Here is an 18,879-nt window from a genome sequence, read left to right as displayed (position 1 = left end):
TGATTTCTTTTTCTTTTAAAATGGTCTTAAGAAGCAGAATGTCTAGGTCAGTGGGCTGCATATTTTAAAAAAATGTTTATTTATTTTGAGAAAGAGAACACAAGGAGGTGAGGGGCAGAGAGAGACGGAGAGAGAGAATCCCAAGCAAGCTCTGTGCTACCAGGGCAGATCCCGACACAGGGCTTGAACCCAGAAACCATGAGATCATGACCTGAGCTGACTCGACTGAGCCACCCAGGTGCCCCAGGCCTGTGTATGTTTTTTTGGTGTTGAGCATGTCAGCCGTTCTTTTTTTCCTTTAAGTTAATTTATTTAGTTTTAAGAGAGAGAGAGTGTAAGTGGGGCAGGGGCAGAGAGAGAGGGGGACAGAGGATCAGAAGTGGGCTCTGCTCAGAGAGCCCAATGTAGGGCTCGAACTCACAAACCCTACGATCGTGACCTGAGCCAAAGGCTGGCGCTTAACCAACTGAGCCACCCATGCGCCCCTTAGGCTTATATATTTTTAAGGCCCGTGTTATCTGTGATCCTCCAGATGGCCAGGGGCCCCTTTCCTCGCGTACTTGCTGACTCTGGGCACTGACATTAGAAACAAGAAACCAACAAAGACACTAAAAGTATAAAGTCTTCTCAATTTGGTAGGTGAGAAGGTGTTTCTCTTTATGTTGTTTGTATTTTGAATACAACCAGAGTTGAACATATCAACTTAAAAGAGACAAACACCTGAATATAAGAATAACCAAAGGATATGAATGGCCAGTTCCTAAAAGTGGAAATATAAATAGCCACTAAACATTCCACCTGTATTTCAGCAAGCTTTCTGTAATATCATCAAAACACAGGAGGATGTGGTGAGCGGGTCCTGGCTCGCTCCTGCGTCCCCCGCACTGGGAATGTTGTAGGGGGCCGTGTGCTGCCCTCTGGGTGCTCCCCTCGGCCCCCACTGCCACTTGCCCAGGCCAGCTGGCAGAGGGCTCCCCCCAGGCTCTCTGAGCAGCACCTTCCCTTTCTTTTCAGTGACTGTGGTACCTAACGACAGCCACAATAGCTCACGCTTCTAGGTTCAAAAATAAAATTCCTAATAATGTGGGGTTTTTTTTTTTTTCTTCAGTACAACAGCACAACTTAAAACTGCAAATGCTCGTACAAGCTCAAGTCTCTGAGTGGGAACATAGCTGTCCGAAATGGGCTGTTATGCTCCCAGAGGATTTACCTGGGCCTAAAGCAGAACCACGGGCATGAATTGTCCACGGCTTCCACACTGACAAATGAAAGATTATTTGCCAGAGTGCTGTTTGCTTGTAGGGGACTGACTCATGCATGCGAACTTGTGGGTGATTCTCAGCTTTAGCTTTTAGGGAAGGGCCGTTTTTCCTAGCAAATGTGTGTGTGTGTGTGTGTGTGTGTGTGTGTGTGTGTCTCTCTCTCTCTCTCTTTCTCTTTTTTTTTTAGCCATGTTTCAGAGATAGGGAGTGGGGTAGGCCAGGAAGGAAGGCTGGGCAACCCCTCACCCTGCACAGCAGGCTTCAGAGTCTGATCAGCAGAGAGCTGGCCTCTGTCGGGGAGGTGGTGGGGAGACCAGTTTTCTTCACTGGGGCTGTGGCCTTGATGGACAGAAGTCATAATAGACTAGATGCTGAGGATGAAGAAACATGGTTAAATTTTTGAGTCGATGGAAAAATACTCGGCAAGATAGCAAATAACAACATCGCATCTCTGTAGTTCCCTTTAGCCAAATCCTCTGGATGATCCAGACCACAGTCACCAATAAGGCCCCCATTGAAAACAAAGGAAAATGCTCTATGTGAGTACTGGAATTTTAGTGACATTTCCTGGAAAAGCGGTGACTTTACTCAGGTTGATAGGAGGAGAGCGCAGTCAACAGTCGTTGGCATTTGTGGGGCCGCATCTGATTGTGGTCTTCATGGCGGGGACGTGGAGCTGGCGTTGTCTGTGGTCAGACACCTGGGGACCCGTGGCCCCCGAGTCAGGCGGTGCGAGTCCAGTCTGGGCACACAAGTGGCAGAGGCGGGTTGACGCCCGCTCCGGGGTGAGCCGGTGACTTTGTCGCTGAGCGTGAGGGTCAGCCTGGGTGGGTCCCCTCCTGCTGGGAGAACAGCGTTCACCTGTGGATGGGGACCATCAGCTCTGTTGTCCCAGGGTCTTGGAAAAGGAGCTTCCTGAGCCGGGTGTCCCCGGCTGCCGACCGCACCCCGTGAGTGGATCTCAAAATCGATGCTATGGTTTGCCACCAGTATTTCTTTCAGTAACGAAATAAAGTATGTAGAGTTGAATACATACCATCAGAGCGTGTCTCAGGCGATAAGGGTCATAACGCCGTTTTGTAAAACGTTTGTTAGTCAGTCGTAGATTTGGGACACAGTATACGTGCTCACATTGGGTTGTGATGGGAAGTCGTGTTTCTTTCCAGGCCCGTGAAGCCTGCCCTTAAAGCTTCTCACTTCACTGCAAACACTAATCGAGTCTCATTTCCGAGCTAGCACAGACCGGGGTCCGGCTGCCACCGCCAAGTTCCAGCGCGTCATCTGTGACCCCCGCGCGGAGGCGGAGCTGAGCTCGATGACAAATACTGTTAATCGTTCTTCTTCAGTTTCCTCTGGTACCTGTGTTTCGTGGCAGGTACTTCAAGCGTGGCGAGGGCCTGGAGTGCGACGTTCGACGAGCTGATTGGCAATCCCATCAGGGAGTTCTCACGGATGTACATGGCTCTGAATGCCCCCGGAGTGCTGGCCGAAAACCCAGACATATTTGCTGTGATCATAATTCTTATCTTAACAGGTAAAGCTCCACAGTCACACACACGTCAGGTTGCAGTGAGGGGCCTGAGGGGTAAGACAGGCTCCCATTAGGTCTGTTTCTTCCCTTTCTCTTTCTCCTTTTCCCTCATTTTCTGTTTTTCTTTCTATAACGAATACAGACATCTTTTTTGTCTTAATGGCTTCTGGTCCACACAAGGTACTTTAATAGCTGTCAAGGCCACATGTCATTTAATTAAAGGGGCGTCTCGGGTGTTTGTGTAGTGGTTTGTGGAGTAAGATTTTGTGAGGGCCGCAAGCTTTTTGTACAAGTGACCCAGGAGTGCAAATTCCCTTGATTCAGTGGATGAGCATCTGGAAAGGAAAGTGGCATTCTTCAGCCCGGAAGATGTAGGGGGTGAGGTCGGTGTGGAGCACCACCGTATGCCTGGGGTGTTGGAGAAGTCTTAGATGGTTTTACACCTAACAGCTGTCAAAACGCCCTTTAAATAGGTAAGTCTCCTGACAGAATTGTGGGTGCAGAATTTTAAAATTCCAAATATTGCTTGAACGCAGCGGATGGCAGCTTGTTCTTAGTGATGTTTGTCTGTGTCTCAGCCTTGAGGATGGGAGTTTTGTTCTATGTGGCATTTACGGTGTAAGCATTAGACTGAATGCAGATAAATTCCCCTTTGAGGTTGGAAAATCTTGGATGGGTTTTATTTTATTTTTTTCAATTTTTTTTTTTTAGTTTATTTTTGAGACAGAGAGAGACAGAGCATGAACGGGGGAGGGGCAGAGAGGGAGACACAGAATCTGAAACAGGCTCCAGGCTCTGAGCGGTCAGCACAGAGCCTGACGTGGGGCTCGAACTCACGGACCGTGAGATCACTACCTGAGCCGAAGCCGGATGCTTAACCGACCGAGCCACCCAGGCGCCCCTTGGGTGGGTTTTAAAAACAACATGCCTTATTTTACGCACCATGTAATTGAAATCATCTTGCACAGGCCAGTCTCAGCAGTATTCTGGTCCAGCTGGCAGAAACACGTATCAGAAATCAAGTTCGCACTAGTGAGATTTTCATAAACATGAGAGGGAGGGACGCCAAAGAGAAAACAGGGCAGAACACGATGAGGTATTCGCTGTGATTAATTGCTCACTTCCCTCCTATTGCCTTCACTTCAGAATTCAATCTATTGTGAAATGCATTTTGTATTTTAAGTGTAAAAGTTGTACATGGCAGGGCAACAGTTTTAAGTCATAAGTGGTGGTCACCTGTCGCCTGGACGCCTTTCCAGGCTTTTCTTAGCTAGCCAGGAGTTTAACCACAGAAGTCCCCAAATGGCACGTTCACCCCAAGGTGATCCTGTGGCCTATAAGCCTCAGAGACAGTGTTGTCATATGGTTCCTGTGTATTGTTATCACTTACCTTTTTTTTTTAATGTGCGTTTATGAGCTATAATTAGTCTAGCTTAGACGTTGTTTTACATGCACTGAGTCTGATGATGAACCACACGATCCGTGGTTCCCTAATCATCAAGAGTTGTCATTGCTAACATTCCAAAGTGAGTCTGAATAATTTTCTCATCTGAAGAACTCCCTTCATTCTACCAAGAAACTGAGCAAAGTGTCTCCTCCTTGGAGAAAAAAAATCCTGCCCCACTGAGGCGAGTCCCAGGAAAGTACATTAGTGAGGAGGAGAGGGTGCCAGGAGAGGCCTTCTCTTCTTCCCTGGGTGGGGGGCTTGCTCTCCAGGGTGGTTGGCCGTGGTGCTCCCCATCTCTGCAGTCCTTTGGTGCCCCCTGGGTGACATCCTCAACTCCAGAGGGGAGGTGACCTGGAAGGCCAACTTTGACAGCTTTATGAACCACCCATAAAATAACTTTGGTTATTTTGATACCTACCTCTAGAAAGATTACTGACTCAGCCCCATTCCCAGAGGATCACAGAAATCTCGGGAGGTTTGGTGCCACTTAGATTCTTCTTATAAGTCACCTTCTCGTCCGATCCCCGTTCCTGTCCCAGGAAGGACTTGCCTGGCCCAAAGTCAACACCCTCAGGCAAAATGTTCTTGTTTGTGTGGTTTTTCAGGACTTCTAACTCTCGGTGTGAAGGAGTCAGCCATGGTCAACAAAATATTCACTTGTATCAATGTTCTGGTCCTGGGCTTCATAATGGTGTCAGGATTCGTGAAAGGATCGATTAAAAACTGGCAGCTCACGGAGGAGGATTTCAAGAACACATCCCATCATCTCTGCCTGAACAAGTGAGTTGTTCGTCTTCCTCTCAGCATGTGACAACTGATTCGTACTTAACAATACACACGTGCATTGGGGGCATGTAATCGGCTAGAACATATATATGCCTTTTCGGCAAATATAATTTGAATTTGAATTAATTTTTTTTTGCAGTAAAATAGCTGAGAATGTTTTATTTGTTTGACATTTGTGTTAGGTTTCATTTCTCTGAACTCGACAGAACATTGTATGATGAGGCTATTCAGGAAAACAAATTTCATTCTAATTCTAAAATTACACATAGTTGGGGATCTTTGTCAGACTCCGTAAGTTATCTGTTTTTCCTCACATTCTGTTTCATGACCAACCTCTAAGTTTTACATTCAGAGAAGATTTTCTCTGCAAAACCATGGTGATGTCACTTGACCCTGAAATGTCTTCCTATTAATAATGCAGAGGGAAGAAATATGTGAAACTTTTATCACAGGCTTTTTATCAGAGGTTTTCAGAATGACTAAAGTGTTGAAATGTGATTATAATGGTCTCTTTCTCCCACCCTCGACTTGGGGTACACCAGCCCTGAAAGCCAGTGGCCCCATCTCCCTTACAGTCTCTGACTCAAGATGCCCGGGATGGGAGGCAGGTGACAGGCCTGCTCTCGGACCTGTGCTCTTTCAGGGCCCTCATTGAAGCCTCGTCAGCAAGCTCAGATTACCTAGGAAAGAAAAGCCAGCCAATTAGAATGTTCTCTTTTTGATCTTTTTTTGTCAGATTTTTCAGGTAAATCTTAGGGCTCTAGGATGGACAAGGGGGGAGTGAGGTTTTCTCTGTGATTCTACTTTAATTATGACCAAAGGTTAAACTGCTCTGACAAGGAGACCCTCTTGAAATGCAGTGGCTTTAAAAGGATGTCTCAGATCCTGACATGAGCACACCAGGTTGACTGGCCATCCTGTCTGCACACAGGCTTTCAGGAACCCTGGTCGTCGACCTGATTGTTCCGTCATGCCCTAGGATGTTGTCCTCTTCTGCATGGTCAGACCTGGGCTGTGGGCACAGGCAAGCTCCAGCTGTCCCAGAGGAGGAAGGGGGTGAAAGAGAGCATGCCCAGGGCTCTCAAGGGCAGATCCGGAAGATCCGTGTCCCCTCTGCCAACATTCCACTGGTGGGAATCCAGTAGGTGGCCACATCTAGCTGCAAGGGAGGCTGAGAAACAAGGTCCCATGCTGGGGATCCGAGCGGTCATGGGGAACTTGGTCTCCGGTTAGGGCCCGGTCATATCTTCCAGTGGTCCGGTCACTGGACAGGCATTGATGCATGCCTAGTTCACTACAGGAAACTATTGAATTGAATGCATGAAATACTATGTGGTTAATGGTTCAAATCGATTACAGAGATACGAGGATTTTTAATTGTTTTTTAAGTGCGCTCTCTGCCTGGTGTGGGGCTTGAACTCATGACCCCAAGATCCAGAGTCACATGCTGTACTGACTGAGCCAGCCGGGCACCCCTGAGAAATGAGGATTTCTAATGTAGCATTCCTGAGCCGCATTTATGCCACATTTATTGGTGCTCATTAACTCAGCCTGGAGTGAAGCCAGTTCCAAATACGCTTGGAAGTAACAGTAGATTTCTGAGATGTGGGGGACTATCTTTCTGGTTGCTATTTACAGATCAGGAATTAAATATAGATGGCAGGTCTTATTTCCTGGCTGTCGATCGAGATGTAATTTTATTGTGTTTACGAAGAGATGGTTTGCGCCAGCTGATGGTATTTATTAGCATTGGTTGTCCTCACACACTTTGTGTCCTGGTGGTGATGAACTGTGCTGGCCCCAGCCTCGGGAACACTGCCTCTGCAGTAGAGTGCTGCGGGTCTCGGGTGTAGCTTGCTCTTTCATTTTATTAAAACCTCTAAACTGCTTTCTCTTTTTCCCCCCCACCCCCCACCCCCCAGCCGTAGATTTGTACTTCTGACCATGGCCATGAAATTGCTTGTCTCTGAAACAATAGGGCTTTTCCCGACCAAACCACTGAGCATGGCGGAGCTTCAGCCTGCGTGGCTTTGGTGGCCGTTTGACTACATCGGGTTGTGATTTTATGATGCTCTCTCCGTGACTGGCTGTAAAGGCCCCCGTGAACCTGGAGTCTGTCTCTTGGTCTGAAATAGGAATGTCATGCGACAGTCTGGCTGGTTCCCTACTGCCTTTGCCACGTGCTCCCTCTGGCTTTCTTCTCCAGAGTCCGGTAGATGGATAACAGATGTAGTAAGTGTAAAGGTACAGCACTGCATAGAAACCTACTGAGAAGGTTTGGTTGGATAGTCTGTCTTCAGTTGGGATGAAAACCCCAAAATAACATTGGCTTCCACAAGATAAAGGCGTACTTCTCTTAGGTGAACGTCTGCAGGCAGTCCGGCATACTGCTTTGGTGGTTCTTCCATCTGATGGCTCTGTCCGTGGCCCACATTCCCAAGATCACCCCAGGGTCCAAGATGGCTCCCACCAGCAGGAAGAAAATGGGAAAAGTAGAAGAGCGGCCTTGCTCTCCACTTCACCTGCCTGATGTTTCTCAGGACTTGAACACACCAGGCCTGCTTACATCAGGTGGCTCCACCTTGTAGCTGGAGAATCTGAGAAGCATGTTGTCTTTGTTCTTGGTGTTCCCATGTCTGCCTAGAATAATTCAGTTTTAGGACTGTGGAGAAGAAGGGGGTGTGGCTTCTGGGGACAACCAGCAGTTTATGTCAGGGTTGGTGGGTGGAAGTGACAGCGGTTGAGTCTTGGTGAAGGATGTTTTCCACTGATGTCGTGGGGAAAGGCCACACAGGGGGAGGACCCCCCCTCACCACCATGGAGGCTCCCGTCTCAAGTCCTCACCCCAGGCTCAGGGATGTTTCTGAACACGAGACGTTTCTTCCTTCCTTCCTCTGCCAGTTATTTGCTAACGACTGGGTAACCGGTTGAGTGGGATGCACAGGAGCCGGTCACCCTGGCTGCAGGGGAGGGGACACCGATCTGAGATCTGGCTTCAGCCTGCTCTGTCGCCAGGCGACGTTCGCCACGTGGTGGCACGATCCTGCCTCCCCATTTCTTCGTGTGTAAGTTGCCAGATGCCGAGCGGGCACGACCACCGCCTGCAGATCACGGGTTAATTATTGATCTATATAAAGAGCCTTTGCAAAATGTTTTGGTTCGAGGCAAAGTAGAATGGGCTCTTTGGTGGTTTCCCAGCGATACGCTGCCACCGAGAGCAGAATCCCCACACTGTTCTTAAACGTTGAACTTAATTTTTTGAGTAGATAATGTTTTCACGTGGTTCGTATGTCGTGATGTTATAAAAAGGTTTACACTGAGAAATTCTGTCCCATTCCTTCATCTACCTCACTGTCCCCCTGCCATAGGTGATCATTTTTACTATTTTTTGTGTAAGCTTTTATTTGTATAAATGCAAGCAATTGTAAGTATACATTTACATTTATTTTGAAACTCATATACGTAATTTATATGTATATTCCCCTCTCTTTTCACATAAAGAGAGGTACATTCTGCACCTCGCGTGCTTCCCTTGCTAGCATATCCCGCAGGGCTTTTCGTACGCGAGGACCTTGTCCTTTGTTGTCGATACGTGGTGTCCGAGCCCGTGTGGCCAGTGAGTCGAGAAGGGCCCCGGCTGGAGGGGACACACAGTCGGTGGCAACCTGGTTACTCTTGCTGGTGGCCCCGGGAGTTTATGCAGGGACAGACTTTCTGTGTCGCTCCCCTTCCATCGGAGTCCTGCCCCGCTGCGGTCCTGAGGGGGGAGGGAGGATGCCGTTCTTGTGCTCTGCTAGGCATCCCCAGCTCCGCACTCGGTGGTCACCGCTTCGCCTGTTCGCGTGACAAAGGCACGTTCTGGCCCTAGCCCTCTTCTGCGAGGCCTCTTTCCAGGGTTTGATGTTTGTAATGTCCTGCACTTTCCTCTTCCCTTCAAATGGAATTCTTAAAACCTTTGTGGGTGCCTCTGCCTTACGGTTGTTAAAGCAAACCCGTCAGTCCTAGCGCTCATTTATTCTTATTCGCGGCTGTTCCATAGCCCTTGATGTTAGAGGGCTCCGCGGAGGCGGGTAGGCATCTGGAGGCCTTCCACGCCTGTCTGTCTGTCCTGGCAGTTACAGGGAAGCTGGGTCTTGACGAAGACCTGAGGTTCTAGCCATGTTTGGAAGTCGAAAGAGTCTTCCAGGAGCCCCCCAGAAGCCCTCTCGATGGTGAGTGCCCCTCGTTTATCTTCTCATCCCTCTCTCCTGAGGGATTTGGCTGTCAGCGGTTTTGTTCTGGGCTTTGGCCTAAAATTTTTTACAATAGGCGTCAGCCCACCAGGGCATTCTATGTTCTTTGTGATGTGTGGATGCAGTGGGTGCGTCCTGTGGCTTCTGACTGACTTGTCCTGGGCTGCCGTTTTTGTACTTGGGTCGTGGGTTTATTTTAGTCCTAGCTTAAACTGACAACTTCCCTTTGAGTCTGGCAGCAACAATTTTTCCTGCGTCTATCACTTGTGTGTTTCTTGGGGTTTCCCTCACGTTGCTACTTACTGAACGGTAGTAGGTGCCAGACTGAGGACTGGCTTCACGCTCTGACTTCCAGTGGCTCAGTGGCAGGTTGTTACCAGGAACCCTCTAGGAATCCGTACCAGGCTCAGTCTTTGTTAGGAAATATTGGGCCCAAAGTGGCTGTCTGTTTTATTAGTTGATAAATCCCTCTGAAAGCAAATTTGGCCAACAATTTGCTAACCCAACTGTAACATCTGTAGGACTGGAATATTCTATATTCCTCTTCTTATGTTTGGAAGTCAAGTGGTCTGGGGCAGCTTGCTCTGCAGAGGTGGACAGTTGTCCTCTGGGACTCTGTATTAGGTGACCATGTGACAGAAAGCCTGCAGCCTGGCAGCCAGCTATAAATGTATGGCTGATGAAGGGGGCTGGGAGTTCTGCTGATTTTCAGGCGGTGGCAGAGGACCAGGGCGAATGAGGCTTAGAATCACTTGGTGACAGGCAGGGCCTGGAGGAGCCATCCAGGATGATTTGAGTGATGGCCAGCCCCGGGCTCCGTGCGGCTGTTCTGGGCCTGGACACACTATTTAGAGACTCACGTTTCACTTCCTTGGAACTATTTTCTGAATCTTAAAGGACTTACAACATGTGTTGGACTGGGTATTTGTTACCTTGGCAGATATGTCCCGAGCCCCGCCCATGTGCCCGAGCCATGTAGGCGCTGGTCCGCACCCACGTAGGCATCCCTGCTTACCATGTGCGTGTGGGGGCTTAGGAGGCGCTTTCGTCGACTAATAACACAGTTGATTTTTTTTTTTTTAACCTCAGTATCTCTGCTGCTTTTGAGACCTGAGTTACTGGTAAATATGGGAAACTTTTCACATTTGGTTCCTGGGGTGGGGGGCCCTGCACCCAGTTGGCAGCTCTGTGTTCTAAAGTCTATGTTGTTCGTTTGAGTGTCCTGGGGGAGAGGCCTCACTTACTGGTTTCTTCCCGCTTTCCCGTTGGACACCCCCATCTCGTAGTCCCTACTCCCTCCCCGAAGCTGACATTTAGAAGGTGCTTCTGGAAAGGGCTTAGCGACTGCGCCTGTGGCTGGGTCTCACAAAGCAGAGGCCCGTGGCCCACCGGGTGACCGGTGGGGTGACAGCTGTCTCGGGAATCATTCACTAAGGGTCTGGAGTGCCCCTGCCCAGCAGCGGGTGGGGTGACCGGAATGGCTTCTCTTCAGGACCGTGAAGTGGGTGTTCATGGTCTTTGGCTCTTTTCTTCCAGTGACACGAAAGTAGGGAAACCTGGTGATGGTGGATTCATGCCCTTCGGATTCTCTGGCGTCCTCTCGGGTGCAGCAACCTGCTTCTACGCATTCGTGGGCTTTGACTGCATTGCCACCACAGGTACGCCGCCCACCGTCCGGAGCCCGGGCGGAGGGTCCTCCTTTCTCGTCAGATGGGCTGGACTGACTTTACCCACGGGTTGCTGTTTTCCTTCCTGCGGGCATGTGCCGGCTGCATCTCTTTCACACATGAGTACCGTGTAGATTTGTAGCTTCCTGCTAATCTTCCCCCCCCTTTATCACTTCCCCAAGCGGCAGCGCCTGACAGGAAAGTCTGCATCATGAACGTGACTAACCGTTCAGCCGTCAGAATGGGATCATGACAGCCGTAGCTGCAGCCTGATTTCATATCTGTGCATCATCCGGGAGAAATGAGGCCATTAAAAATATTGTTCTTCTTGTGATTGAATAGGCTGGGCTCTATCAGGCCTCCTGAATTTTCTCTGCCAAAGAAAACAAGTCTTTTCCTTGGCTGAACCACGGAGTAAAGGCCTAGAACGCCATCCCTGGGCGTCTGGGTCTTCTGGCCTGTGTTGGGAGAGCCCCCCCCGTGGGTCCCAGAAGCCCGAAAGACCGTGTTTCCCACTGGGCCGAGCACTGCGGGGTAGTCGTTCATGGGGGGCACGGGCTCTCTGGACACTGAAAGTCTTCAGGCGTCTTCTGGGTTCGTGGGAATGCCCCTCGCTGGCTCGCCCTCCTGGGCCTGACTCCTTGCTGCTTCCAGGTGAAGAAGTCAAGAACCCTCAGAAGGCCATCCCCGTGGGGATTGTCGCTTCCCTCCTGATTTGCTTTATTGCTTACTTCGGGGTGTCTGCCGCCCTCACACTCATGATGCCGTACTTCTGCCTGGACAAGGACAGCCCCCTGCCCGATGCCTTCAAGCACGTGGGCTGGGAAGGTGCCAAGTATGCGGTGGCTGTCGGCTCCCTCTGTGCTCTCTCTACCAGGTGAGGCCTCTGAAGCTCTTGGGAAGGTAAGCTGTAGCGGGCCGTGTGAGGCCTGACGCACAGGGGGTGCTGTTCACGTCACTCTTTGCCCTTGAAGTCGAACCAGCACCCCAACCCTGATGATGTGGTTTCTCCCCTTGTTGTTATCAACCAGACCGCGAACTGTTATTGATCTTTCATTCTGGAGAGTCGGGGGCCCACTTTCTAACATCATCTGCTCAGCAAGGCTGGCTTTCTGTCCCCAGCTTTGGCCTCTGGACCAGGCCACCTCTTTGAACACCGTAATTTGGCCATAGAGGAGAGGCTCCCTTGAGAAAGGGAATTGCCTTTTAATAAGAAACATTTTGCCCCTGGAATTCCTATTAGCCTGTATATATAGGGAATATTTGGTAAACATTGATTAACCACAGAGAGATCCTCGTGAACGCAGCAGTCCTTTTATTTTCTGTTTGAGCTAGAGTTATCGTGGGAATGAATACAGAATTTCCCTTTCATAAAAATTATGACTAGACCCTACCCTTGTTTACGTTAGACATTTGCCATTCACTGACTCACAGCCACCGTAAGTGCTTTTTTCGGGGTTGATGTATTGAAATTTGTCTTGTAGCCGTGGACTTCACCTGGCTTGGAGGGTGGCAGCTCTTGGCGAGAAGTTCAGGGCTCCCTCTCGGTGGTGTGCGTCATGGCAAACCACACAGTGGTCACATTTGGTGCCTTTTTTCCCGATGAGTTGGTGTCACAGGTGCGCTTTGCCTCTTCCTCCCGTCTAGTCTTTTAGGTTCCATGTTCCCCATGCCTCGAGTTATCTATGCCATGGCTGAAGATGGACTGCTGTTTAAATTTTTGGCCAAAATCAACGATAGGACCAAAACACCAATAATCGCCACGTTGACCTCAGGTGCCATTGCTGGTAAGAATTCCACATGCCAGTATTTTAACTGTTGAGTCCTCAGGGAAATATCTTGAGTTGTATTGGTCTGTGAGAAGTTGGAGCTGGCCCTTTTCATGTTTGGTTTTCACCATCGGAACCTGGATTACTGCCAGATAACTGCCCTTTTGACTTAAGGGGGAGGCCGGTTGTACAGAGGATGTGATGGAATTCTCAAAAAGTTGAATTATTTTATTATTATTGCCCTCTGATTGGGCAGGGCGTGGAACACGTACTGTTTCTTCAGAGCTGTTCACATTGCCCCTTTTCTGAATGTCCCTGAGTAGACTTGGGTGGGGTGACATCTTCGTGCGTGGTATAAGCCAGGTGACTTTCTTAGTCCTGGAGATTCATTGTCCGGGTATCTTCGCCTGGGAATTCTCGGGGAAATGAGAATCCCTTAGTATCAGTGTCTTATGAAGTGTGCTCCTATTTTCCAGGAGATATCGAGGGTGTTGCTGGGGTCAAGTGCCGTATGAGTTTATAAATATTGCAGCCTCAGAGGCTCAGAGGAGATTATCAGGTTATCTTCTCAAATATCAGGTTCCTCACCAAGAGGACAGTTTTGAAGCTGAAATCAGTGCCCACAGAACCTTTGGAGTGATGTGATATTTCAGGGGCTCCTGATAAAGAAAAGGGGAGCCTCGAAGGAAACTTACATGCATATACACCATGCTGTTGGTTTTCTGTATTTTCTCCTTTAATAATGGCCCCTCCTAGCCCCATGGGGCAGGCACTATCCCATTGCACAGAGATGCGAAGTGAGGAGGTACACCCACACCCAGTAGATCTGGCTCTTGGTTCCTGGTTTGTCTTTCTGCCAAAGTGGCTGGCTCCTTCCAGGGTGTGAGTGGCGCAGTGGGTCTTTTTGGTATAGTAGGACACGTTCAGTCTGTACCGCGGGGATTGCCATATAGCCATTGGTAAGACATTTGACCACCTTACATGAACGAATTGTTGTTAGTAGTATTTATGCCCTTAGCAAAGTGTGCTTAGTCGTGTGGATTAATGTTATCTAATGAAAGAAAGCTGGTGTTTCATTATTTAACACATTTGTTGTGTCATTGTACAATCTTGACAGTGACCTCAGTGGTTAGGTTAAGGGACACCGTATGTCAGGATGTGACCAGTATATTTAAGAGGTTAAGGAATTGGAAATAGCAAATGTTTTTTCAGTATTTACATGCAATTTGATTATATTGAAGACTGGCCTTTAATTTCCTTCCTGTGCTGATCAAGGGAGATCAAATTACAATCTTTAAAGTGACTGGAAAGCACACGCGTTCACCAAACCGGGGATTTGCTCCTTCTTTTCATTTGGCGGGGGTGGGAAATAAGTGTGTGGTTTTCGAAAACCACCCCACGTGGGAACAGTGTGGCTTGAGTTTCTGTGTGAGTGGGAACGTTGGCATCTGCGGCATGCACGGTCGGGTACTATTCTCGTTGTCCATCAGGCCCAGCATTGCCCTTTGATCCTGTTGTTGAGCCCCGGTTTAAATTTCTTGTAGTCAGAGCGATCTATAGGGGCTTGAGAAGCATTTGTGGAAAAGTCATGGCTTTGTGTTGATGTTTTAACTTGCGTTGTTTGCATGTGATATTTGAAAATATCCCAAAGTAGATCTATCCAAGTTTTTTTTTTTTTTTTAACGTTTATTTATTTTTGAGACAGAGAGAGACAGAGCGTGAACAGGGGAGGGTCAGAGAGAGAGGCAGACACAGAATCCGAAACAGGCTCCAGGCTCCGAGCCGTCAGCACAGAGCCCGACGCGGGGCTCGAACTCACGGACCGTGAGATCATGACCTGAGCCGAAGTCGGCCGCTCAACCGACTGAGCCACCCAGGCCCCCTCCAAGTTATTTTTTAAATGGGAAACTTTCCATGTATACCCACATAAATAGAGATATATACTCTCATAAAAATTACAAAAGATTTTCAAATAATCATGCATGTTGTATTTTTTTTTAAGTGGGGGTCATGGTAAAGCTAATGCTATCGTTTGTGGAAGTAACACTGCTTTCCATGCTCATCTGTCTGGGTTAGGAGCCCCTGTGAGTCCTCCCAGAGCACTGGACTTGACTTCACCCACCTGCTCATTACTGTTGCCTGCTGATGCCTAAGTCTTAGATGATTCACTCAGGGAGGCCAGAGGCTATCTGGTCTGCCCTGTTTGTTGGTGTACATGTAGTGCTCATTGACTGGCACACCCTCAATGAGTGCTGGGTGGATGGATGATGGATAAGTGGTTGGATGGCTGGCTGGATGGATAGGTGATGGGGGATGGATGGATGGATGGATGGATGGATGGTGGGTAGATAGATGGATAGATACACCTGACTGTGAGTCTGCTTGGTACAGAGAAAGACACCCTGGACTCAGAGCCACAAGCACCTAGCTGAGATCCTGACTTTTCCACTTCCTGGCTGTGTGACCTTAGACAAGTCTCCCAACGTCTTTGACTTCAGTTTCTCCCATCTGTAGAGTAGGGATAGCTTGCAAAGTCGCCGTAAGGATCAATAAAGGTCATGTTGATCAAAGTACTCTCTCTATAAATGTTAATTATCATCACCGTCTGCTGAGGACTGTGTGTGTGATTTAATTCTGAGCTTTTCTTCCTTTTAAGCAATATCACCATGTCTTTGCATGGAAAGGGCTGGGGTGAGAAAGCAAGTGAAAGCAACATCCCCTGTGTGGCCTGGATCACGGATGGGTGGTGGTTCTGGCTGTAAGTGTGCGTAGAGGGCCATCCACGGATCCTGATGTTTGTCTCCTCCCCAGCTGTGATGGCCTTTCTCTTTGACCTGAAGGACTTGGTGGACCTCATGTCAATTGGCACTCTCCTGGCTTACTCTTTGGTGGCTGCCTGTGTGTTGGTCTTACGGTACGTATGGCTCTTCTGGGTTCCGTGGCAGAAAGGTGCCCCCTGTTAGCCTTTTAAAAGATCAAGTGAATGGTTTATACAGTGTAAATTTTAGGTTGTTGGTAGCTCCTTTGGGAACTCTCCTGGAGAGGGTGGGATTTGGTGGTTGAGAGCCTAGTTACGGAGAACGTCGTGGAAGAGGAAGAGTCAGGGCACCCGCCTCTCACTACTACGTGCCCTCATTTTTCTGGTGAGATATTGGGAGGATAGAGACAGGTTCTCCACCCAACTGTTGGGCCTGGATCCAGGGAACAGAGTTTTTGAAGGCTTAGGGGAATGGTTTCGGTTCGGTCCAGGTTCTTAGTTCGGAGGGCACTGGCACGGGGGACTAGTCTTGGTGGGAATTGGAGGAATCCAAGTTGTGTGGAACTGAGGTCAGTGAGCTGCTGTGTAGGGTGCGGAGCGGCCAAGGTTGATGACGTTCAACAAGACTTTCCAGGTTCTGGCTGCTTTAGCCTTGTGTGGTCCAGACCAGCCCCAAGGATGGCCATAATAAAGCAGCTCTGGGCCTGGGCTTGGTGTCCCCTTCCCAGCTGCTGCAGTGCCCTGCTCCCAGAGCACCCCCCCCCTCCCCGACTCCGATTTTCCTTGCTCTGAAAGGACAGGGCTCTCCTTCCTCACTACCAGGAGTGGCTCAAGGGAGCACTTAGCACGGGAATATGGAGTCGTGGAGACTCTCAATGGTGGTCACCTGGAGTACTTGCAAGATCCTTAATCCCATTTCTAACGTGCTTAGCATCACCATGTATGTCAGGCCTCAGCTGAGCCTCAACAGGGGCTGTGTGGAATCAGCTAAAACTAGTTTGCTAGTTTTCTGACCACGTATTCCTTCCTAAGGGCTCAACACTGGCGGCTTTTCCGAGGTCCCCTCATTCTTAATTGACTGGTGTTAACATAAGTGAATCAGTGAAAAACTGGTTAAGTATCTTTATGTTCACTCTTACATTATATGCAAAATAATTCCACAAGCACTCTGGTTTTTCACAGCTGGTAGAAACGATTTGAGCTCTGTTGTTTTGGGTGGAAGATAAGGAGCCTCATTTAATATGAATGCTTTACTTGCAGGAAGCTCGCGTCTTGGAAATCAGGCCACAGGCTCAGTCCTTCAGCCAGCTGTATAAAGTTATTTATTCTAAGGCATTTGGAGTTTTAAAATAAATTGATCCAGTTAAGTCTCACAAACAGAATTTCTCAAATCCGTCAGCGTGCAGACACGTTTCTCTGGCTCTCTAGACCAAGTGGGATCCTAATGTTACTGTGTTCTATTTCCGTTTGTATTTTTAGTTCCCTTCAGCCATGGTTTTGTTGGAAGTGGCCTAATATCTTAAGCATCCAAGGGCCAGTGCTACTTCTCAGAGCAAGAGAAACCACGTCAGGACATTCCTCTGGGCTGGTTCACGGGGGAGGTCAAATTGTCTCAAATCCGAGACGCCAAGGAGGGTGTTGCCCAGAAGCGGGAACAGAAGGCGGGGACTCAGCTCCCCTCCTCTGGATCTGCTTTGTCAGAGAATGCGTCATCCTGACCATCTTCTTCCCATTTTATGCTTCGTGTCCTGGGCAACTTAGGACTTGAGTTAGTGTGTGTCCTCCTGCCCTTTTAAAGCACATTTTGGCGGTCATGCACTGCGTTTCTTTACAGGTATCAGCCAGAGCAGCCTAACATGGTATACCAGATGGCCAGAACCACCGATGAACTAGATCACGTGGACCAGAATGAATTGGTGAGCACCAGTGATTCCCAGACAGGCTTTTTACCAGAAGCAGAAAGGTTTTCTTTGAAAACCATACTTTCACCCAGAAATATGGAGCCTTCCAAATTCTCCGGGCTAATTGTGAACATTTCAACCAGCCTCATAGGTAAGAGCCTGCCCTTCCCGTAAGGTGTTTGGGGTCTTGCTCGTCGGCATTGTATGGTTTCTTGTCGCTGGTGGTGGAGGCAAGTGCAGGAAAGGATAAACCTGTGTCTTGCTGCTGGACCGTGATGGTGGTTGATGGCTGCAGAAGTACAGCCTCCCTCTCCATAGGTTTTGGGGAAACTGAGGATATCTGTGGGGATTTGAAACAAGATTGAATTGCGCCTCTCTCTCTCTCTCTCTCTCTCTCTCTCTCTCCCCCCTCCTTAGCAATTCTTATCCTCACCTTCTGCATTGTGGCTGTGCTTGGAAAGGAGGCACTGACAAAAGGGGACCTGTGGGCAATCTTTATGCTCACCATATCTGCCCTTCTCTGCTCAGTGGTGACAATCATCATCTGGAGGCAGCCTGAGAGCAAGACCAAGCTCTCCTTTAAGGTGAGCAGCCCTAAGGGGCCCCTAGGGAGCCGCCTGGCAGGTTCCCGCACATGTGCCACGGACCGCGGGCTCTGCCAGGCTCGGGTATCTGCGGGGGGGGCTTGCCGGCCAGCCTCCGAAAACATGAGACGCAGACAGTACCTGCTGAGGGGGGCCGGTCCTGAAGGAAGGCACCCTTCCCTGCCCTGCCTCTCAGGTGTCACAGCACACCTCTCCGCGGGGGCTTTTCATCCATGGATCCAGCGGGATCGCGTGGCGTCACCAAGCCTTGGAGGTGACACAAATAATAAAGCAGTCCACTGTTGGAGATAAGTGGAAGTCCCTCTTCTAGCCCTTTCTTTAGCAGGAGAGTAGGAAGGGGGGGAAATCAGAATAGAGCTCACTTCGGCACTTAGTAGCTTAGAACCAGACTCCCACCCGCGCTGCCCGCGTGTGGGCACGTCTGTGTGTGTGCATGTGGGCTGGGCTACGCTCACTCCCTCCTCCCCATGTAAATCGCACAGTCCGTCCGAATCTCGGGGACGCTATCGTTTCCTAGGTAGTTTCGCTAAAGGACTCAAAAGGCGTCGTCCCCACGCGCCCCTCTCCCTGCAGACTTGACACTCACCTGGTATCTTTGCAGGTGCCTTTCTTGCCCGTACTTCCCGTCCTGAGTATCTTTGTGAACGTCTATCTCATGATGCAGCTGGACCAGGGCACGTGGGTCCGGTTCGCAGTGTGGATGCTAATAGGTACGTGAGATCTTGGATTGCACTGTGATGGCGTCTCTCAGAGCCCCCCCCGCCCCCCCACCAGTCCCCAGAGCCGGTGCTGTGCTGCTCAGTCCTCTTTCCTGCAACTTGGCTGGGTGCCTCTTGTCATTGAGCCTCCTTCCCTTCAGATTTCAAAACGTAGTGAAAACACGTCTTCCGCGGTTTTCTCTCAAAAAGGACCTCCTAGTAG

At 49.3% G+C, this 18,879-nt stretch overlaps 1 protein-coding gene across 4 annotated transcripts in view; it reads left to right on the top strand.

The window, feature by feature from the left end:
• SLC7A1 (solute carrier family 7 member 1) overlaps nt 1-18,879 on the top strand; it is an 80,534-nt gene that overhangs the window by 55,333 nt on the left and 6,322 nt on the right. For all 4 annotated transcript variants that reach the window (XM_049647389.1, XM_049647391.1, XM_049647392.1 and 1 more), the window contains 9 exons: nt 2,638-2,796; nt 4,846-5,020; nt 10,795-10,916; nt 11,580-11,802; nt 12,573-12,712; nt 15,506-15,608; nt 17,287-17,504; nt 17,771-17,937; nt 18,560-18,668. In XM_049647389.1, the coding sequence (XP_049503346.1) occupies nt 2,638-2,796; nt 4,846-5,020; nt 10,795-10,916; nt 11,580-11,802; nt 12,573-12,712; nt 15,506-15,608; nt 17,287-17,504; nt 17,771-17,937; nt 18,560-18,668 (1,416 nt within the window). The remainder of the gene's footprint in view (nt 1-2,637; nt 2,797-4,845; nt 5,021-10,794; nt 10,917-11,579; nt 11,803-12,572; nt 12,713-15,505; nt 15,609-17,286; nt 17,505-17,770; nt 17,938-18,559; nt 18,669-18,879) is intronic.

The sequence above is a fragment of the Panthera uncia genome, assembly GCF_023721935.1.
Source record: "Panthera uncia isolate 11264 chromosome A1 unlocalized genomic scaffold, Puncia_PCG_1.0 HiC_scaffold_16, whole genome shotgun sequence".
Classification (NCBI taxonomy): Eukaryota; Metazoa; Chordata; class Mammalia; order Carnivora; family Felidae; genus Panthera; species Panthera uncia.
This window is presented reverse-complemented; position numbering and strand designations above follow the sequence as displayed.